Raw genomic sequence first — 21,514 nt, forward strand, 5'->3', positions numbered from 1 at the left:
TATAGTTTGCATATGCATCTCATGGGTGTGAGGGAGCACGAGCAAGGTGGGATGTCTCTAATCTCTGAGATGGTGTTCAATACATTAGAATAGTGGCCTGTTGACGGAGATCCGACCAACTCCGATGACGTGCCATGGATCATGTCGTGCGATCCATGTTCGATGTTGGATTCATCTACTACTCCACACATTCTCTCACTCCTTCATCGTCGTCCATCATGTCCGGTAAGCAACGAGACGGGGATGAGCTCACTTCAGGCTTCCAAAATGCCGGCGTGACGAAAGGCATAATGGTCGTCCTAGGCATCACGACATTAACAATCTCGCTCCTCGGCGCAAAGCCCTACGCGCACCTCCAACTAGTCCCCCATATCACCAAGTACCGGCAGGTATGTTTCACCTCACTTCTAGCTAACAGGAGTACTTCCGCGTTCCCCTACACCCCTTCGCATTTGCCAACTCGACCGAGCTGCTGGTTGGCGAGCTTTTGCTCTACAACATTGGGAGGGGGATCGAGCGTTCCTTCGGCGCCAGGAAGTTTGCTTCCTTCGTCGTGGTCGCTACGGCTATGAGTGCTGTGCTTTGTTGTGCTGCACTGGTGGTGCTTCATCGGTTTGGGGTTAATGTTGTTCCTGCGGGTCCTTATGGGCTCATCTTTGCGCTGTACGTTGCTATCTTTCTCTTACCTTTCCCAAGCCAACTCGGTCATGCGTAACGTAAGCTTACCCCAGACTGTGGCAATACACCCGCACCGTCCCGTCACTGTATACCTTCAAAGTCTGCGGCATTCCCTTCTCCTCCAAGACATTCGTATACATCCTAGCGGCGCAACTAGCATCCTCGTGGATGCCAGGCTCGATCCTCGCTGCCATCGCAGGTCTTCTTACAGGATACCTGTATAGGACAGACACGCCCTTCCTTCTCCCCTCTCTCTCCCGTCCGCGTCGTCTCTGGCGACCACTCAAAGCCTACCGTATCCCCGACTCGGTCTTCCGCCTCCTCGAACGCCTCTTCGCCCCCCTCGTTGGATCCAGCACCGCCCCGAGACGCAGCGCAAGAGTCCTACCTGGACAAGTACGCGATGGGCGCGAAGAGTTCGAAGGCGGTATCCGGGGATTACTGGCCGCTCGGGCAGGCCTTAATATCCCGGCCCGCGCGGTTCAGACCGGCACTCCACAGACGCCTGGCGGGCGCGGCGCACGTGCGGCCGTCGGCGAGTGGGTGACCGGCCAGGGCGGGGCTCGTGCCCCTACTGAAGCGGAGATCATTGCGTACGTCTATGTCAAGATGGGACGCGCTGACACCAGTATCTCAAGCATGTTCCCAAACTTGAGCCGCGATGCTATCGTGCAGGCCCTCCAGCGACAGTGAGTTTCAGTTGGAAGAAGCTGACACCAGTGACTACAATACTGCGCAGGCAGTAGAAGCACTGCTCGACCAGGGAGGGTAGAGGGTAGTATGTACTAGTACTAGGTATCGTGATGCTGGGTATGTATAGAGGCTGGGGCTGTGTAGGCGGGGCGGCAGCACAGCGGAGCTGGGCCAGCTGCGCGAGGGATGCACAGGGAGATCGGGGTGCTGGGTGGTGATGAAAGAGTCGGCTTCCTACGCCTTCTCCTCGCCCGGGCTCGCCTGCGCCTCAAGCTCGCCAAGATGCGCGAGGAGCGAGTCAAGCCGATCCTCAATGGTATCCGCGACGGAACCCGCCGCATCGAGCTGCTTCATAATGTCCTCGACATCGAGGCTGTCGAGGGTATCGTCCGAGGCGCGAAGAGCATCGATAATGGGCAAGAGGATGGCGCGTTCCTCGACCGAGAGGGACGAGAGGTCGATGTCGCCGATGGTGTCTAGGTGGGTGGGCGGATTGAGGTTGGCAGAGTTTGTGGACGGGGTGTTGGCGCTCCCGTTCGTAGTCGAGGTCGTCCCGTTGGCGTGAACGGAGCCGCGTGCATTGGCAGGCTCGCTGCTCGCCATAGCTTGCGACACGAGGTCGAGGTCGGAGAGAGTCATTTTGTTGTGGATGAGAGGGCAGTTGAGAGAGTTAGGGAAAGTGATGACACACTATCTCGGTCGCAGGGTCGTGGGATTCAGGATATACCACGGTTATACAAGGATCAGGTTACGTGTGAGGGTGAGGTGCCTACCTCCACTTTGGCTGGCTGTTTGTGTCCACTCATCACTCATCCACTCATTCACAACACCACACCCCAACTACATCTTAACCACATCACTCGTATACTCATAGCAGAATAACCCCGGTCAATCCCCAGTCGCTCTCATCCCGCTACACCTTCAAACTCAGCTGCTCGCCCACCTGAACCCACTCCCCTTCCTCCAACCCCCCCTGTCCTCCAACCCGACCCAACCTCTCACTCCTTCCTCAACTCCTCCCACCACCATAATGGCCTACTCAGTATGCCTCTACACGTTAGACCTCTCTCCTTCCATGTCCACCTTCACCAAGGACGGGTCCCACCTCTCCCTGGCACAGGAATACATTGCTCGCCTAGCCGAGCCCAAGATCCAAAGCGGGCGGAAGAGCGAGCATGTTGGTCTCGTGTCGTTTGGGGGACGGACACATAACCAGGCCCATTCGGCTTGGGTCGCGGAACATGGAGACGACGATCCGCCTTATACCGCGATTTCGAGCGATGTGGCCATCCAGAGCGCCAAACCTAAGATGCTCGAGGTGCTCATGAACCTCGAGGTTGGGGAGGAGGCGGGGAATCGTGAGCCTCTCTCTCTCTTTAATTCCCACCACTCACCCTCTAACCCCAGCCGTCGGTGCCCTCATGGTCGCGCTGGACATGATAGAGCAGCATAAACATACGAAACGGTGGAGTATTGAGATTAAGCTCGTTACGGATGGCGAGAGCGTTTTCGTGCAGGAAGAATACGAGGATGCAATGACGCGGCTTGATGCGCTTGGAGTCAAGCTCACCGTCATGTAAGTTGCTTCTCTGCGGTGTGCTGACAACAGCGGAATCGGTTTCGACGATCCCGCCGACCCGATTGACAAGACCAAGTCCAAGCCCAAACGACTCAGCGAGAAGTTCTGGCGCGCCTTCATTAATGGCTTGAACGAGCAGATGTCCAAGACTACAGACAGCGACCTCTTCCTTCCCCGCCTGCTCACTTTCGACTCCGAACTGGAAGAGGCGCGCCGCCCGCATCCGGCCACAACCGAGGGCACGGTCAGCGGGATCCACCTCTACATCGGCGCGGCGGGGGTGGATTCCGACGCGGCCATCTCGATCCCAATGCAGTACTCCAAGGCGACGATGAAGGCACGGCCGCCGAGCTTGAGCAAGACATGGAAGACGGCGGTCGACGTACAGGCCCCGGCACGGGGCACGGAGGCGTCCCAGCTCCTCTCGCAGATTGAGAGCCAGGGCGCTCTGGTTGGGGCTATCTCAGGCAAGATCAACCGCCACATGCTGTACTTTATCCGCAGAGCCGAGGCTGCCTCGTTTCAAGCAACGCAGTCACAGCCACAGTCGCAGCGGATAGAAGACGACCCGGACTTCATACTCCCAACTCAAACCCAGACCCTAACCCAAACTGTGGAGGAGGAGCCAGTAGAGAAGGAGGATCTCGTCAAGGCGTGGCGCTTCGGTTCGTCACTCATCCCCGTCGAGGCAGACACGTTCGAGCCACTTCCCACTCAGAAGGGCATCGAGGTGCTCGGCTTCATCCCACAGGCGCATGTACGCAAATACATGCTGATTGGGGAGGTGCGATACCTGTGGCCTGACCTTGCGTCGGGACGCGCACAGATCCAGTTCTCGGCGTTCGTGTCGGCGCTCTTCACGACGGGATTGGTGGCGGTTACCCGCTTCGTGACGCGCGACAACGCCGAGCCTGCACTCGGGGTTGCGATTCCGCAAATCGACTATCTTGGCGACGACAAGAGGTTGGACTTGATGTACTGGATCCGGGTGGGTCCGGGTTTAGGAGGCGCTGACCCCAGTTACCCTTCGCGGACGACGAGCACAAGTTCTGGTTTCCCAGTTTGGACAAATACGTCTCGACAACAGGCAAGGAGATCACGGAACATCCCTTCATCCCGACAAAAGAGCAATGTGCGCTTATGGACGAGCTGGTAGCGGGCATGGATCTGGACACTGTGCCGCCTCCGGGAGAACAGTCTGCCGACTCGGCGCGTTCCGATTCTGAAGAGGAAGAAGACTTTGGCACGTGGTTCTCCTCTGCGCGCGCGGTCAACCCAACCATCCACAGGATAAAGGAAGCGATCCTACACGCGTCGCTGACCGACGGGCCTCTCGGCCCGCCACATCCCGAAATCACGCAATACTTCTACACGCCAACCCAAATCGCGGAACGGGTGGAGAAGGTGTCTGGACGCCTCAAGGACGCACTGGACATCAAGAAGGTGCCACTGCGCCAGCGACGCCAGGCTGGCAAGGAGGTGATGAAGGAAGACGAGGGGTTCTTGGACATTGACGACTTGTTTGGTGCCGGACCCAGTAGTTCTGGGCCGAGCAATGTGGTCCAGGACAGCCCGAGCAGTGTGGTAAAGGACGAGCGGACTAGTTCGGTCAAGCCCAATGGGGCCGATGACGGGGTCAAGGTCGAGGGCGGGGATGAGGATGGGGATACGAAGCCCAAGGCTGAGCCCAAGGAGCCAAAGATCGAGCCTAAATCCGAGCACACTTCCCCTGTCAAGGCCCGGCCCAAGCCCGGCCGGCTCATCAGCAACGAGAACCCGCTGGAGGATTACCACCGCCTTGTACAGGCCGAAGGGGATATGTTCCGCAAAGCAATTACAGACCTCGCCGCTGTTGTGCGTGAGAACATTGCGGCTAGCTTTAGCAGGCAGGCGTTCCCGCTAGCGCTGGAGTGTCTTGAGGCTATGCGGGCGACAGCGTTGACCTTTGAAGAGGTCGAGACGTATAATGCGTAAGTAGCTGGGGGTAGTTCTGAAGAGAAGAGCAGGTAGAGGAGAAGAGAATGCTGACACCAGCGCGGTCGACGAGCTGGAGAAGACTGTCAAGGCGGCCGGGTTCAAGCACCTGGATTTCTGGAAACGTAAGTTCCCTATTTTCCCGGCCGGCTAACGACAGACTTTGAGAAGGCAGGAAGCAGGGTCGCGCGTATCTCGGAGGACGAGGCCGAGGCCGCGCTCGAGGAGGAGGAGTACGATTAGCTGTACGGCATATGCACCTGTTGTGTCTAGATGGGCATTGTCTCTAAAGCTCGTCCTTGGGCCGCTCGGTGTCGGCCTGTCCAGCCTCAGCAGGCTGAGCCTCATGGGCAGAGTCGGGCCGGTCTCCGACCGCTCCAGCGCCTGCACCACCCGGTCCGCTGGCCAGGTCGTCGACGTTGGCCGCCAACCCGCCGTCGCCGAGCGTGGCCGCAAACTCGGCAATCTCGCGGTCGTAGCTGTCCCACTCGGGGATCTGGCGCGCGCGACTGAGCTTGGGCTCCTTAGTCAGCGGGTTCTGGCACAGGTCGATCGTCTTTGCGGTCGCGAGACTCTCGTCCGAACACCAGGTCTGGCACCACAGCCAGTCCCTGTCGAGGGTAAAGATGGGCAGCTGGCGCTGCATCGAGTTAGGCAGGTCCTGGTCGAGGTTGGCGAGCGAGTTTGGATCAGCCGAGAGGGCCTGGTACGTTCCGCGAAGGCGGTCGCCAGCAGCCTTGGCACGGAAGGCACGCAGGTCGACAACATACAGCGCGGAAATGTGGTACGGCCGTCCCTGCAGTTCCTTTACCCAGTACCCCGTCTTCCAGAACCGGAAACCCTCCATCTCGGTCCGGTCGTCGCCCATCGGCGGGTACGCGTATACGTGTCCCTGCAAATCGAGATCCACCAGGGCCCGCATGTCGGTGCGCACGATCTGGTCGGCATCGACGAAGATGACCTTGTCGAGGTCCATGGGGAAGAGGACGTCGAGGAAGAGAATCTTGTATGCCCAGATGATGCGCTGTTTTTCTGTTTGGGCGCGCAGCCAGTGCGGCCACTTGTAGGTTACCAGCTCGTATTGGAAGCCGTATTTTTCTGCAAAGGCGGGGAGGAAGCGCAGGAAGGTGGGCGAGAGGAAGTTTTCAATAAACCAGAACTTTACAGTGCTGTCTGTGTGTTTGAGGACGGAGAGGATCATGATGGAGGCGAAGCGCTCGTAGAGGAGTCCCGAGGCGACCGTGAAGATGTTGATGTCGGCGTGGCGGGAAGCCGGCTTGGTAGGAGCGGGTGCGAGGCCGACGAGGGACTTAAGCCTGTTGTTAGCGGGTGGGCGGAGGGGTGGAGACGGGTGAGTGGAGACGGGTGGATTGAGGGGGGTGGGTGAGAGGTGAGTGGACAAGTGGAGACGGTGGGAGAAGAAGGGGGAAGTCGGGTGAAGGAGGTCTGGAAGATGGTGACTCACTTGGACACGATACTGCCCGCGAGTGACTCGGCCACCTCCTCGCCCACAAGCACGTCGGCGTCCTCCATACCCGCCCGCCGCAAGAAGCGGGGGTACAGCGTCATGCCGTCGAAGCTGTCCACGCGGATCTTCGTGCCGCTAACATTGGCTGGTGGCGAGTCCCACCCGTCTGCCCCGGCGCTCTCAATCTCGAACACTTCGCGTCCGCGGCCGGGCCGGATCGCGAAATCGTACACGCCCGGCCGCGCCTTGAACTGGAAGTAGCCGAGGTTGGCCATGACCTGTGTGTCGCTCATGGTCTCGTTGGCAGTCGAGAGCTGGAGCTGCAGACCGCGCGGCGCGATCGAGGCGGCCTCGCGCGCATGCCCGTCAACCACTAGGAGCTTGAGGTCAAATGCCACTGTTGTTGGAGAGGAGAGGGTCGAGAGCAGGATGTTGTCCAGGTCGAGCGGGGAGTCTTTGGGGCTCACGATCCACGACGGGCTCACTTCCATCCCCAAAGTGTAGATGGGGGTTGAAGGGAGACCATGGAATGTCGGGGCGGGGAGAACCTCGTTGCCGTCCACGTCGAAGGTTAGGCAGGTGCGGAGGGCGGAGCGGTAGAACCGCTTCACCTTGAAGTCGTCCATCTGGATGTCTGGGTCGAGCCAGACTGTGGTTGACACGCTGTCGAGCGACGAAATCCACTGGATGAGTGCCGACCATCTCTGCGCCTCCTCGGACACGGGGTCCAGCACCGCCGCGACGCGCACAAGCGCGCCGTCCTTGTTACCGACCGAGAACGAGCTGTCGTCAGTTGTCATTCCTCCCTAAAGCCCACATCTCGCCCTCGTCGATGCTCTCGTAGCTGCGCGACCGCGAGGGCTGCTGCTGGATCCAGATGCCCTCAGAGCCGTGCGGGGTGTATGCGGCAGCAATGACCGACGACGCGACCGCGACCATGTCCGCGAAGTGGTCCCTGCGGTGAGCTGTGATCAGAGTCTATTAACTCACCTTGACATGTCGGCGTCTGCGAAGTAAGTCTTGAGGAGACTCACGACAGGCTGCACACGCTTGCGCAGCTCATACGCCTCGAGCGCGACAAAGTCCTCCGCCGTGAACTGCTGGACTGAAAGCACGCGGCCGTTGACCAGCAAACCCAACCCCTTGAGACCGAGCACGTCGGCGACCTGCGACCCGACGGTTTCCCAGAACCGGGCGGCGAGAGCCGTGTCCGGGCCGCTCCAGCCCTCCTCCACGAAGGAGTTGAGCGGCGCGTTGGGGTCGGCGTTAGCGCGGATCTCTCCCACCTCCACAAGGTTAGTGCGGATACGCGCGACCTCCTCCATCATGTCAAGCAAGTCCCCGGCCTTGACGGAGCTGTCCTCCTTGGCGGTCAGCTGGAAGAGGACGGTGCTGAGGCGCGGACCGGGGAGGTTCTTGGACGCCTCGTTGGGGACGTGTACGAAGGAGACACGGGTGGCGCTACCTTCCCGATCGATGTTTCGCAGCGCACCCTCGAGCAAGGCGTGGCCGTCTTTGCTGTCCAGGTCGCCGACGATCCAGATGGAGAGAGGGGTAGCCCTGGTGGCCTCCTTGGGATAGATGAACTGCTTGGCCAGCACCGCCGCCTCGTCCTCGAACACGTCGAGCACGCTCACTGCGCGCAGCTCGTTGTCCGGCGACGGGAGGATGACCTTGTTCCGCCGCTTTCCCGTCGTTGGGAGGTCGTAAAAGAACGTGCTTATCGACTCCTGGGTTGGGCCCTCGTCGTTCCGGATCGACTCCTGGAGGTACACGAGCTGCGAGCTGATAACCTGCTGCAGCTGCATCGTCCATTGCTGCGGTCAGCTGACTACAAACATCATCGCTCACATGCTGCATCGCCGAGTGGATGCCGTTGACGAAGAGGTGTCCGGTCGCTGAGTCGGCGGACATAGCTCCCAGGCGCTCGAGGTACGCCTTGGTGGTGTTGAGGCGCTCGCCGAGCTCGGGCGACGCGAGGACCTCGTCAAAGCTCAGTACCTCTTCACCCTCCTGCTTGGCCTGGTTGTACATGCCGTCGTAGAGCTGGCGGACGACGCCGAGATCGACGGTCTTGGTCTTGGTGTCCTGGTTGGACATGACAATGGCGGTGATCAGCTGCAGCGCGGACATCGAGCCCTGCGTGTCCGCGAGGTAGTAGAACACGCGCGCCATCTGTGCGGAGGGGCCGTCAAGTGTATCAAACATCGGTACGACGCCCATGTGGATAGGCAGGTTGCGCTGGACGAGCTGGGAGATTGAACTGGCGAGCATCTCGGCGCCACGCATGCTCGCCAAGTCGAGCACGGAGATGGCGTTCCAAGCGTTCAGCCGCACATAGTGCAGCTGGCCGGGGTGGATGGGGCGGAGGAACTGGGGTTAACTCTCCCACAGCGGTAGACATACGGATTGTACAGTGTTTGGCCAGCGCGAGTACGTGATGTCCTTCTCGAGGTCGTTGAGGAAGACGACCACGCCGCCGCCTTCAGGGCGGTCGCTGGCGTCCACGAGGCCCTCGAGCGGGTCAACCTCGGTGGCCGCCTCGCCGACGATCGGGTCCGATATTAGCTCGTATGCGTGCTTCGGGGACAGCCCGATTGCCATGAGCGACTTGATCCAGTGGCGCTCACGTCGCACAATCGAGAGGAGGCTGAACGCGTTCATGTCGCGGTCTTGCACCGCCCGCCCGTTAATGTATAGCGCCGGGCCGAGGGGGTGCTTGAACCCCAGGCGGAAGACGCGGGATCGGATGGCCTGCGGCACCTCGACCTTGCGCGCGAGCGCCGCGGCATACTTGGGAATGTCCTGGGCGAGGGCGACGAACGCAGCCATAGGGTCAGACGCGGCCTTGATCAGAGCCGTCGCCGCGACACCGATATCTGGCGTCAGCCGGTGGTGGGAAGTGAGAGGGAGAGGAGGAGGGGAAAAGAGGTTTGTTGGGTATGGGGAAGACCAGGCTCACTCTTAATCTCGGGCTTCGTCAACGGCGGCTCACTCCAGGGATCCTTCCCGAGCACACTTTCGAAGCGATCCTTCTCCACATACATCCCTTCATCCCCCGTCCCGACGGTCTGGCGATCATCCACCACGAGGTAGTCTGTCTTCTTGAGCGCCATTTCGACGCCGTAGCCAGACAACTTTGTCCTCTCCCCTCCCTCTTGGGAGGTGTACCGGACGGCATAGGAGAAGGTCGGATGCGCCGTATAAAACTCGTCCAGGACCTCCAACAATGGCAGCGCTGCCGGCGTGGGAGAATAGTAGAGGACTGCTGAGAGTAGTCCAGGTCCCCGGGTGCGGTCGAAGGGATCTGGTTCGATGTGTTCGGGAGTATAGTTGGCTGCTTCGATTCCACGGGAGACGGCACGAGAGAGAGGTTCCGCATCGCAGTAGACTGAGCCGTGGAATTTGACCCACGCGTCGCAGGGAACGTCTTCTTCATTGGCGGAGAAGGCGGCGGCGATACGGGGGGCAGCTGTATGCAGCGATAGGGCGAGCTGGAACGTGTCCCTCTCCCCAGTTAGGAGGGCATGCGTGTCCAGTAACGAGGTGGCGCGGTCTAGCGTCTCCTGCGGGGTTAGAGTCAAGGGAGCGAGGTGGAAGGAGAGCAGGTGGAGGATGTCGAAGTAGGATGATGGGGACTCGTCGTATGCCACTTCGCTACCATTAGCTTCGTTGGGAGAGGACCAACAGGATCTCAAGGAGGAGAGGAGGCGTGGGCCAGGCCGTCTCGACTGACACGCTCAACGGCGGAGCAGCGAGGACCGTGACCGCGGCGAGGAGTGCCGCTAGCCATCTCATGTTGTGCTGAGCAGATGAGCCTTGCTTAGATGTCTGAACAGGGAGGTATCGGTTCAAGGTGACGTGCTGAGGTTTCGACACGTGGAGGTGTGGAGCCCCAGCATTTCAACGGCACAATCTCCAGAGTTTCATCACCCGTTCGTATGACTACTAAAAAATCAATGCCGCGCTTGAAATCAATAGCGTGGGGTATACACAATAAAGAGAGACGAGTCAGAGTTTAAGCGTGGGGCTCGTGATGTCGTTCGGCTCGTGATGTGCGTCCTAGTTGTACACGTTCGACCGCCGGACAGTGGATAAGATCGAGCTTGCGCGCGAGCGGATGGACGCGCCAGGCGTGGTCGGCCGGATGGGGGTTGCAGGCGTGACGCGGCCAGACTCGTGGTTGTGCCCGCCCACAGTGTGTCGCCCGTCGCAGCATGCCCGGACGTTGTCCAAGCCCTCAAAGGAATCGTCCAGGTCATCCTCCTCCACTTCCTCCTCGTAGCCGGTCGTGGTCGTGATTGGCGCACCCTTGTACGCTCCCTTGTACCGGTGCCCGCCATAGTGCGGAGATGGCACGGCGTGGCGCCGCATGTAGGAGTCGGCGGCATTGGAGGCGCGAGCACGCATGCTCGATGCACGGCCACCCGCGCTCATGGCGCTGGCTGGACGCGGTGGCTGCGCACGTGGGGTCGATAACATCTCCCGGTCCACACTGCGCACGCTCAACCGGCTCATGCTCTTGGCCGGAGAGCGTAACGCACCATGCTCGTCGGGTATAACGCTGAGCCGGCGCGGCCGCTCGGTCGTGACGCGCGCAGCGAGTGTGCCGCTGGGCGCTCCCGCGCCCTGCTGCAGCAGGAAGTTGAGTGCCGAGAGCCACAGATCGTGCCTTTCCTTCGTAGGAGCCGTCAACTGGATCTCGCGGCCAAGCGTCGAGATTACGATGCTCTTGACGTATAGGCCTGGCGGGGTCGCGTTGAAGTCGTCAATCTCGCGGATAGCCGAGATGTACACGCTCTTGGCCTTGGACTCGGTAGTGGAACCTCCTCCAGGGTCCTGCGACGACCAGTAGAGCGTCTTCGTGTACGGATGAACCCAGAAGAAGCGCTTGTGGCGATTCTCGGACATGCCGCGGCCAATGGTCCGACGCGTGTACTTGTGAAGATACTCGCCGATCATGGTCTGCGTGATTGCGTGAATTGTAGCCGGGTCGGTTGAGGGCTGCCGAGTTGCCCCGCCGCGCCGTTGAGCGACAAGGCTGTCGACAGACGACGTGAAGGACGGGGCGCCCTCACGCAGCTCGCGGAGGTCGGTGACGCTGGAGCTTGCCGATGTGTAACCGCTCATCGTGCTCTGGCGGGGGTGTTCATTAATGACCTGTGTTGCCTTTCGCTTGACGCTCTCTCTAGACTTGGCCCAAGCATCGACCTCTGCAGGCCTCGAACCACCCTGCGATCGGAGGCTCGCTTTCGAAACCTCCCTAATAAGTTTCTGGGGCGGGTGGATGGTCGCCGTGCCGTTCGCGACACGGATAGCTGGGCCAGCAGAGGAGGGCGCGGACCGGCGAGTGCGGCTGTACGTCGAACCAGTTGGGGAGACGGCGCGCGCGATGTCGTCGGCAGGAGACAAGGCGCGGGTGATCGGGACTGGCGGCGGGCCCATGGACATCTTCTTGACCAGAGTGCCTGGCGGAGGGGGTAAAGTGGGAGGAGGGGGCAGGTGCATCTTAGGAGGGCGCGAGCGGTCAGCAGACGGGGTAAGGGGGGTTGGTGGTTCAAGCGCGTCGTCGTCACCCTCGGCGGACAGATCGCGAGAGCGGGGCACTCCAGCGACAGGGTTGCCCTCGATGAGACGGGGAGACCGCGAGCGTTCCCGAGGTGGAGGCGGCGACTTAAGGAAGTCGTAGTTGGCGCCAGGAGATACGCGGAACAAGCCAAGGTCGGGAGCGCGAGGGGAACCTGGTGAGACGGTGGGAGGGGGAACGTTGAGTTGCCTGGTAGTCGGAGTGAGGGCACGGTCGCGTGTGGGAGTCTGGGTGCGGCCACGAGCAGGCGTCGCAGGAGTCTCGGTGACTGTCACAGGTGCGTCCCTGTAGACAATCTTCTCGACGATCTTCTCGACAGGCAGCTCGCGGACAACCTCCTTCTCGACGATGCACTCGACGGGCACCTCCTTGATGACTTCGACCTGGACCTCTTTGATGATTTCGACTGGAACCTCCTTGGTGACCTCCTTGATCACCTCGACTTCCTTGATCACCTCCTTGATCACCTCGACAGGGACCTCCTTGATGACCTCCACCGGCACCTCCACCGTCTTGATGACCTCCTTCTCCACAATCTTCTCGACCTCCACAGGTCGGTCAACAATCTTCTCGACAATGACCTCGACAAGTTTATCGACGAAGACCTCCTTGATGACCTCCTTCTCCACCACCTTCTCCACAATCTTCTCGACCTCGATGGGCACCTCGATGGCCTTCTCAACGATGCGCTCAACGATGACTTCCTTGGGTACCTCGACCGTCTTCTCGACGATCTTCTCCACCTCGACGATGCGCTCAACGGGGACCTCGACAGGCACCTCGACCTTGGTCACGACGATCTTCTCGACGATCTTCTCGACCTCAACGATTCGGTCGATGGGCACCTCCTTGACGACTTCCCTTTCGACAATTCTTTCGACGTCGACGTTGACTGGAACTCGGATGATCTTCTCGACTTCCTTTTCAACAGTGACAATCTTGGGGACCTCGACTTGGCGCTCGACGACCTTCTCGACGACCTTCTCGACCTCGATGATCTTGGGCACCTCGACGATCTTCTCGATCTCGACAGGTTTCTCGACAATCTTCTCGATGATGACCTCGACGGGCCGATCGATGATCTTTTCGACAATGCGGTCAACTGGGACTTCTTTGATGACCTCCTTCTCGACGATCTTTTCGACCACGACAATCTTGTCAACAGGCCTGTCGACAAAGACCTCCTTGATGACGATCTTCTCGACTTCGAAAGGCTTCTCGACAATCTTCTCGACCTCGATCTCCTTGATGACCTCGACTGGGACCTGTTTAATGACCTCGACAGGTACCTCCTTGATGATCTCCTTTTCGACGATCTTCTCGACGATGACCTCGACTGGGCGGTCGACAATCTTCTCGACAGTGACCTCCTTGATGATCTCCTTCTCAACGATGCGGTCAACAGGTACCTCCTTCTCGACGATCTTCTCAACGATGCGGTCGACCAGCACCTCCTTTTCGACAATCTTCTCGACAATGACCTCGACCGGGCGGTCGACGACCTTCTCGACAATCTTCTCGACAATCTTCTCGACAGGAACCTCCTTGATGACCTCCTTCTCCACGACCTTCTCGACACTGACCTCGACGATCTTCTCAATGGGAACCTCCTTGATAACTTCCCGAATGACCTCGCGGTCGACGGGGACTTCGACAACGCGCTCGCGCACCTTGTCGCTCGACTTCATGCGAGATATCCGGCGGGCCTCGTAGAATCCAGACCCGGCTGCCACCGCGCCGAGACCCAGCCCAAGCGTGGCACCGACGCCGCCACCCAGGCCGCCAAGACGGCGCATCGAGGAGGCGCGATCTTCGTCACTGTCGTCGTCAGAGGCGCTCGACTCCTCGCCCGCGGTGGCCGTAGCGTACGCTTCGGTGTCCGTGGGCAGCTCGGACTGCGTCTGCACAGGCGTGAGAGTGCCGACGGTCTCGCGGGCGTCCTCAAAGTCGGTATCCGCGTCAGTCGTGTCCGTGCGGAAGCCATCGGCGGTGGGAGGGCGTGGAGGAAGAGGAACGGTGCGTGAGTTCGGAGTGACCTCGTCTGCGAGGTCTCGAGTTGAGGGAGGTTCCATGGAAGGAATGGAGGGGCGCATAGTCTCTGACGGGCGTATAGTTGCAGTATCACGGCGCGACCACTCGTCGTCCTCTGTCATGACGCTGGCATCGGCATAAGACGACGATGATTGGGACAGCTCAAGTGCCAGGGGAGCGCCAGTGGCTCTGAGGTCTTGTGACCGGCGTGAGAAGTCGAGAGAGAGGCGAGTTGCGTCGAAGCTGGCATCTGAGAGGTTGCGCGAGTGCGTTGGGGAGTCGTTGTCAAAGTCGTCGCCAAGAGAATCGGCGAGATTACCGCGACGAGCAAGAGGAGAAGCGTGCTCCGGCGAGGCGGCGCGGTCGGCACGAAGGAGGTCGGGCGTGCCCAGTGAAGACTGGAAGCTGACATCAGCCGCGGACCCGCTTGCACTGAGGCCAGAGTTGGACCGGGGGAAGCCGAGCTTTCTGGTAACGGTAGAGCCGACGCCGCGCCCGCCGCGACCACGGCGTCCACGACTAGGGGTCTTGCTGCCGCGCGCTCTAAGCGTGGGCTCGTCGCCGCCGCCAAAGGAGCCGAACTCATCGACGTCTTCGGCTGGCTGCCGAGCGTCAAGTTGCTCCTTGAGCAGAGCAATCTCCTGCTGGGCCTTCTCATACTCGATTCGCAGTTCTTCGGCGTACATCTCGCCCATGGGCGAGCGTGACATGGACCGGTTGGGAGTGTTGTCCGGCGAGTCAAAGTCGGACGCGTACAGCTGCGAGGGGGACAGAGCGTTGTCATTGGCGTCAAAGCCCGGGCGCTTCCTGAACTGCATGTCATCACCAAACACGTCGTTTGATGAGTCCTCGTTGGTGAAAATGTGGACAAGAGGGCTGCCCTCACGCACGCCGCGCTTGTCGAGACTCTCCTTGTCCTTGCGCATCCTTGTGAGATCGTTGAGGAGGTCGCTCTTATCCCGGGTGAGGCCGGCGTGGGTCTTGCGAGCGCGGGCCATCTCAGTCTCGTGCTTGACCTTGAGCTCCTCGACCAAGTCGCGGTGGCGCTCAGCTTCCAGTTTGTGGGTTTCGGCGGCCTCTCGAACGGCAGCAAGCGTCTTGGTGAGACGGTTTTGCTCTGTTGTTGCCTTGGTCAGGTTGCCCATGACATCGCTGTGCTGGCCGCGGAGCTCCTGAAGGTTGACCTCGAGACTCCAGTTGACGTCCTTGAGTTGTTCTGCGCGTCAGTTCAATGTTCCCCCGTCGCAAGATATGACGCACCTGCGTTGGCCTCAGCGGTGCGCACAGAAGTGACGAGGGTGTCGCGCTCGCCCTCCCATGCATCCTTGGACTCGGCGAGGGTGCGATCACGCTCGTTGACGAGGGCCTGTAACCTGCGCACCTCGAGCAACAGGTTCTGGCCGATCTCGGTAGCGAACTCCATATCCATTGCGCGGTGCTGGTTGACGTTTCGTTGCCGCCGCGTGAGGGTGCTTGGTGGTGGCCCACCATCGTTGGCCTTGACGGGTGTGACTGGGACGGGCACGGGAGTCACGGCCACGTCCAGGAACTGTCGGGTTAGTTGGGTGCGAGGCCGAGCCAATGTCTCACCTCTGAGCCATGGAGATCCCTCATGCTGTCCTGGTTGTCAGACTCCCAGCCCTTCATGGCATCCTCAAGTTCGCGGAGCTTGGCGTGCGTCTCCTCGCTGATCTCGCCGTCATGTTGCTCCTCGCCCAGGGTTTTGATTCGGTCCTCGAGCTCACTCTGCTGAGAGAGCAAGCGCTGGCCGAACGAGCCCACATTTGCGAGTTGGCGCGACTTGTCATCGAGGATGGCTTGGAGTCGTGCGCGAAGCGAGGTGGGGTTAAGATCAGGTGTGAGGAGCTCTGGGGAAGGTGTTTGCTCCAACGAGCTGGTTATCACAGCATCTGGCCGGTGCTGTGGCCTTCTCGCCGCCGCAGGCGACGTGAATGGGTCGTCCATCAAAGGCTATGCCCTAGACGACAAGGACAGTTGCAGTTGCTGAACTAGGCGCGTGTTGAATGTTGGGGTGGAACACCCTCAGCAGCGGAACGCGTGGTATTGATGAAGTGGGATGGGTGATGATCGAAGGAGGACTGGCGGAAGCGTGGGCAAGGGCTGTTTTGGAGTAAGCTTCGGAAATTGGGGGCAAGAGTAACAGTGAGGGAACGACGATGAGATGATGGGATCTAGAGAAGGCAAGATGAGAAGTTGGCGATGGGAGTGTGTGGTTTGTGAAGGATGGGGAGCGGGTCAACAGAGGAGGGAGTAGAGAAGGGCTAGTTATCGTCGTGTGACCCAGCACGCTGACCGAAGGCTCGCTTCCCTCTAACCCTCTACTGTACGGGGCATCTGGAAGGGTTGGTTGGTGTGTGTGCCGCCTAAGGCGACTGGCGACGACGCATGGGCCTCTGAGCATCCACCAACGCATAAACCCAATCTCTCCGACTCTCCACCCAGCATTCATCAACGTGTTCGGCACAGTCTAGTAGACGGAGAGAGCGACACGAGGCAGCACTAGTTCCACTCTCTCGGACGGTGTGGGTGCCAGCGAGGGGAGCAGCATTGGCGTCTTTGACGCATGGATCCATGACAAGGGAGGCCAAAGAGACGTCCTGTGGATCCGAGTGGGTAGCGAGAGGGGACAAGGGATTCGAAGCAGGGTGAAGGAGGGGTTGTTTCGAAAGTTGAACTTGACCATACATGGGGTCATGGGATTCCTACTGACCTTTGAAAACGGCCGTGTGCCGCGGTTGTTGTTTGGGGTAGCTGCCGCCAAAGGGGAAGGTGGAAGAAAAGGAACGTTGTAGGTATTTGTGGTTGGTGTGGGGGAGAAGCTAAAGAGGGTGGGTGGTTGTTGTGATGGTGTTGGTTATTGTTGTGATGATGTTGGTGAGTGGAATGATGATGTTGAACGTTGAATAGTTACTAGTTTGATATCGTTGAACAAAGAGATGTGATGTATGAGAAGTGGAAGTTGTAATGAGAATGTTGTTGACATGAACATGAAATGAGACGGAGAAGGCTGGCTAGCTTAGTTTGTCGAGCTGGGTCAAAGTGCTTGGTTGGTTTCTTGGTGACGGGATAACCACGGGCCATGGGTCAATGGGCAGCCAGCACAACAGCCAAAGGTTCAAAGTATAAGGGTCTGTGACCCCTGTCCAGCATGCCCAGGTGTTCAGGTCTGATGAGGGAGACAGAGACGTGCGGATGAAGATTGATTAACAACACCCATTGGGTTTTGGCTTGTCTACTAAAGGCAATCGGGTTGCCCTTGGAAGCACGTCGTGGGATCGTGGGGCAGATTCCTACTTCCTGCCAAACGCGCACAACCAGGCACTAAAGGCAAAGATACCATTTAACAACGCGACTTTCAACCACGCGAGATTGAAGATATCTGACGTAAATACACGCGAGCTGGAGAGTGATCGGGTCAACCTATAGGGAACTTCGTCCTAGTGATGAGGAATGGAGGTTGAATAACAAAGGGAAACAGCGGGTATACAGTACAGTATATGTGACGTGTGACGCGTATGGGTAAAGTGGAGGGGGTTGAGAGAGGGAGGGATCTACGTGTTCGGCATCCCATAGTGACCCTCGGACCCCCCCTCGCCTAGTTACCTTGTATCATATAGCTGGTCAAGTCATCTATTACCGTAATGTAAAGTAGTAGCTATCGCTAATAAGAGCCACTCGCCCTCCGCCACACCCGGAATCCATTCCACCGCATTTTCCCATTCTCCCAGCCAGCAGTCAGCTGCAGTCAGTCTCATCCGTCCTCACTTCCCTAACTCTTCCTCTTCCTCCTCCTCTTCCTTTTTCCCACCTCTCACCGTCTCTAACCCAGTAGAGCTCGGCTTACACCTCCTTAGACCTTGACCCAACAGCAGGCCCAAGAGACTGCACCACTCTCCACTTGACTGACTTACCTCAAATACCCCCACTCCCAACATGGCGCACTCGGCCCTCTTCTACGTCGTCCTGGCCGTTGTCGCCCTTTCCTTCGCCCCCCAGGTTCTCGCCTTCGGTGCCGGTAAGTGTCTGATTGTATCAAACACGTCCTCACTTGCCTCGCCTCGATGCTCTTGGTGACAGCTGGCTGACCACGTCCAGGAAACATTCCTGCCTACTCTTACCTCGAGGATAAGGCCTTCCGTCATGGTGACATTGAGGATGTCATGTCCAACATGTACAAGGTTATCGGCACTGGCTTCCTCTCGCGCGGCACAAAGTTCAGTGGCCTTGACCTGAAGCGTGTCTACTTTGTAAGTCTCCTGCTGGAGGAAGGTGACGTCGTCATGACGTTGCTCGACACCAGGGTTGTCCCCCAAGAGCACAAGACACTAACACTCACAGGGCAACTGGCTGCGCGACTACTCTCAGGTGCGTATCCATGCGCTGCAGTCGTGTGCCAAGCACGACGTCTAACTCTCTCACAGGCTGTCGACGTTGCGTCGCTCTCAAAGGTCCCCCTTCAAACCATCCTCAATGTTGTCATGGTTCTTGGCTTCCTCGGTGAGCCAGATCGGCCGATGATCGAGGTCGACACGCGTGACTGACTGACAGCGCACGGCTACGTGACAGAGGAGTTTGAGGTCACCAAGGAGCGTCTTGGCTGCTACCTCCCTATCGAGCACATCGACAACCCGAAGGGCTATGCAGAGGGCGAGGATGCGCGCAAGTACGACCCTCGCCTTCGCGGGCCTATTGATCCTCGCGAACTGCAGATTGATCCGCAAAGCGGCATGAAGAACTACATTGCGAACGGTGCGCATTACACTCCTACAATGACTAAGCTACAGAGAACGGCAACTGGGACACTTCTAAGGCCCTCGCTCGCCGCACCCTGCTCAAGTGCATTGAGACCGGCCGCCGGGCCCAACAGACTGGCAAGAAGAGCGACGAGTACGAGGCCTTCCGTCTCCTCGGCACTGCCCTCCACATCCTCGAGGACTTCACCGCCCACTCCAACTTCTGTGAGCTTGCCCTCATCTCGATGGGCAACCACCAGGTCTTCCCTCACGTCGGCCAGAACTGCCGCGTCCGCACGCCCCAGGGACGTGACGTTTTCCCTCTCATCACCGGCACCTTCGGCGGTGCCGACTTCATCCACTCGCTCATGGGTGAGGCTGGTGACCACCTCTCGTCGTCGGCTGTCTCCGACCTCAGCAAGTCGTTCTCAGACTCGCGCAGCATTCAAGACGGCCAGGGAGCGTCTGCCCAGGCCCTCCGCCAGATGTTCGTGCAGATTCCCGGCCAAGACACCGAGCACCTCAGCCGCGAGATGGACAACCTCCAGAATCTCCGTGCTACCACTGCCGACCCCAGCACCATGAGCCCCCAGGAGCTCTACAAGGTCCTCTGGCAGGCTCTCGCGTTCCGCGACAAGGTCATGAAGAGCATCGAGAACACAATGGAGAAGATCCCGGGTCTCAACGCCCTTACTGAGAAGATCGGCAACTCTGTCTCAGTCTTTGTCATGACCACCATCGAGCCTTACGTCAAGCCTCTCCTCGGCACCGCCACCGAGACGCTCGCCAACTCGTCGCAGGCCATCCTGGAGGCCCACGCGGATGACCAGTTCGAGGTGTGGAACAACCCCAACGCCTCGGACCCGACCCACTCTTTCCTCTCCAAGGACCACTTCGCTGTCCTCTTGAACGAGCCTGCTGGCCAGATCGCGCAGCTTATCGTCAAGTTCTCAGCTGAGCGCGTAGCCCAAGCTTGGAGCGACTCGAGCATAGACCCTCGCCGGCCCGTTGAGGACATCCTCCAGTGCCTCTTCCACCCAGACTTCTCGAACGGCTCCGAGATCCAGCGTATCATGCTCGACCACATGCACAAGTGGTGGCAAGAGCAGGGCAAGGACCAGCAGCCCAGCCTCGAGCGTCTAACCGCGCAGGCCGTCCGTGAGGGCCGCAACAAGCGCATTGGCGACAACTCGGTCTCGACTGGTCACGTCCACAACCAGCTCCTCCCCGAGGGTGGCCTTCAGCAGGTTATTGCACAGCACAACATCCAGATCGTGAGTGTGTTCGTGATACGTGGCGCTGACTGCGCAGCCCGGCTTCAACCAGGGTGGAAACCAAGGTGGCCAGCGTAACAACAATCAGGGTCGATTCCAGAATGCCCCTTCGCTCGACTCCCTCGGCGGCGGCGGTCGCGCGAGTGGCCAGAGCGGCTTTGGCGGCGGTGGCGGCTACGGAGGGAACCAGAGCGGCTTTGGTGGTGGTCAGCAGCAGTATGGTGGTGGTCAGCAGCAGTATGGTGGTGGTCAGCAGCAGTATGGTGGTGGTGGTGGCCACCAGCAGCAGGGCGGCGGCTATGGCCGTCAGTCGCCTCCCCAGCACCAGTCGGGCTTCCAGCCCCAGGGATCTGGTGGTGGCTTCCAGCCGCAGGGCGGCTACGGCGGCCAGCAGCAGGGTGGTGGCTTTGGTCGCCACTCGCCCCAGCCACCCAGTGGCTTCCAGGGCCAGGGCCAGAGCCAGGGCCAGTACGGGTTCTTCAACCCACCCTCTGGCCCACCTCCGCCCCACCAGGGCCACCGGCACGGAGGCGGCGACCACGGCAACCGGGGCGGCTACGGCGGCGGCGATGGCTACCCGGGCAGCCGGTGGTAAAGGTGTTGTTTTTAGATGTCGATTAGTTTTGGGGGACGACAAACGAAAGCTCCGATGCGACGCGTGGACATGTGCTCTGTCTCTGAGTGAGTTCGTGTGTGTGTGTATTCAAGTGCTACTGTGTCGCATCACCCCTCCATGGGCTGGACACTACGTTCAAGTCACCTACAATCATACTTGATATACCCCCATACTTACACAGTAGACACGGGAAGCTGAAGCAGAGGCTGGATATCATTTCGAACACTTTGATGCGCTCGCGCTCGTAACTGTCTGTACCAAATGATGGTGGATGCAACTGACCAGCCGATGAGCTCATGCCCGGCCGGTGAGATGTCCACCTCATTAATTGGCATTCCACGACAGCCCAAGCAACACGGCCATGAAGTTGAGCGCTCTGTCCGGCCATGTCCCTCGTGGGAATGCTCACGGGTTGGTGCAAGTTGCCCCCAATTGTCTAAGAAGAATCGCTTTCCGTCAAATATCGGGCACCAATGAGACGATTGAGAGCCGTGGTCTCTTCTACAAGTGGTTCCACCTCGGAAATGTTGAGAGCAAGGACGTTGGCATCCTACACTTTCGCTTCTTCATAGACGTTGCGCAGGCAATCATAGACGGGTGTCACCTCCTTTCCAGGCTCCAAGTCGTGGGCGATAGCAAACCCCCACGAGAGCTCAGAATTACCACCCAGCCGAATCGCTTGCCCTCGTTTGATACAAGTTCTGGTTCTGATATGTCATCTGATTTTTTCTTCCCCCGTTGCCGCGTCCCTAAGCCTGTTGTCAGCCTTTGTTTGTAGCCCTGCAGTTCTCACCATCCTGGTCAGTCGATAACAGAAGTCTTCCACCGAACTAGATTTCTCGGCACCAACCTCCACCCAA

At 59.3% G+C, this 21,514-nt stretch overlaps 6 protein-coding genes across 6 annotated transcripts; 3 read left to right on the forward strand and 3 right to left on the reverse strand.

The window, feature by feature from the left end:
- Nucleotides 1-218: 218 nt before the first annotated feature.
- Nucleotides 219-1,450, forward strand: CcaverHIS019_0607970 (uncharacterized protein; the record flags this gene model as incomplete). Its single annotated transcript, XM_060603295.1, has 6 exons — nt 219-225; nt 259-389; nt 422-663; nt 732-1,271; nt 1,308-1,367; nt 1,399-1,450. The coding sequence occupies 6 exons, from the start codon at nt 219-221 to the stop codon at nt 1,448-1,450; spliced, it is 1,032 nt and encodes a 343-aa protein (XP_060459603.1).
- A 155-nt stretch (nt 1,451-1,605) lies between these two features.
- Nucleotides 1,606-2,010, reverse strand: CcaverHIS019_0607980 (uncharacterized protein; the record flags this gene model as incomplete). The annotated part of the gene is made up of 1 exon (XM_060603296.1): nt 1,606-2,010. The coding sequence occupies one exon, from the start codon at nt 2,008-2,010 to the stop codon at nt 1,606-1,608; it is 405 nt and encodes a 134-aa protein (XP_060459604.1).
- Nucleotides 2,011-2,401: 391 nt separating this feature from the next.
- Nucleotides 2,402-5,167, forward strand: YKU80 (uncharacterized protein; the record flags this gene model as incomplete). Its single annotated transcript, XM_060603297.1, has 6 exons — nt 2,402-2,729; nt 2,779-2,947; nt 2,981-3,938; nt 3,971-4,920; nt 4,985-5,049; nt 5,085-5,167. The coding sequence occupies 6 exons, from the start codon at nt 2,402-2,404 to the stop codon at nt 5,165-5,167; spliced, it is 2,553 nt and encodes an 850-aa protein (XP_060459605.1).
- A 43-nt stretch (nt 5,168-5,210) lies between these two features.
- KRE5 (uncharacterized protein) lies at nt 5,211-10,190 on the reverse strand (the record flags this gene model as incomplete). Its single annotated transcript, XM_060603298.1, has 8 exons — nt 5,211-6,240; nt 6,390-7,175; nt 7,210-7,347; nt 7,383-8,209; nt 8,244-8,765; nt 8,799-9,271; nt 9,355-10,049; nt 10,081-10,190. 8 exons carry the CDS (start codon nt 10,188-10,190, stop codon nt 5,211-5,213), a joined length of 4,581 nt encoding a protein of 1,526 aa, XP_060459606.1.
- A 264-nt stretch (nt 10,191-10,454) lies between these two features.
- Nucleotides 10,455-15,975, reverse strand: CcaverHIS019_0608010 (uncharacterized protein; the record flags this gene model as incomplete). The annotated part of the gene is made up of 3 exons (XM_060603299.1): nt 10,455-15,226; nt 15,271-15,559; nt 15,601-15,975. The coding sequence occupies 3 exons, from the start codon at nt 15,973-15,975 to the stop codon at nt 10,455-10,457; spliced, it is 5,436 nt and encodes a 1,811-aa protein (XP_060459607.1).
- Nucleotides 15,976-17,964: 1,989 nt separating this feature from the next.
- On the forward strand, nt 17,965-20,633 carry CcaverHIS019_0608020 (uncharacterized protein; the record flags this gene model as incomplete). The annotated part of the gene is made up of 7 exons (XM_060603301.1): nt 17,965-18,046; nt 18,127-18,278; nt 18,370-18,396; nt 18,453-18,528; nt 18,580-18,780; nt 18,816-20,038; nt 20,076-20,633. The coding sequence occupies 7 exons, from the start codon at nt 17,965-17,967 to the stop codon at nt 20,631-20,633; spliced, it is 2,319 nt and encodes a 772-aa protein (XP_060459608.1).
- Nucleotides 20,634-21,514: the final 881 nt, after the last annotated feature.

This window comes from Cutaneotrichosporon cavernicola (assembly GCF_030864355.1).
Source record: "Cutaneotrichosporon cavernicola HIS019 DNA, chromosome: 6".
NCBI classification, from domain to species: Eukaryota; Fungi; Basidiomycota; class Tremellomycetes; order Trichosporonales; family Trichosporonaceae; genus Cutaneotrichosporon; species Cutaneotrichosporon cavernicola.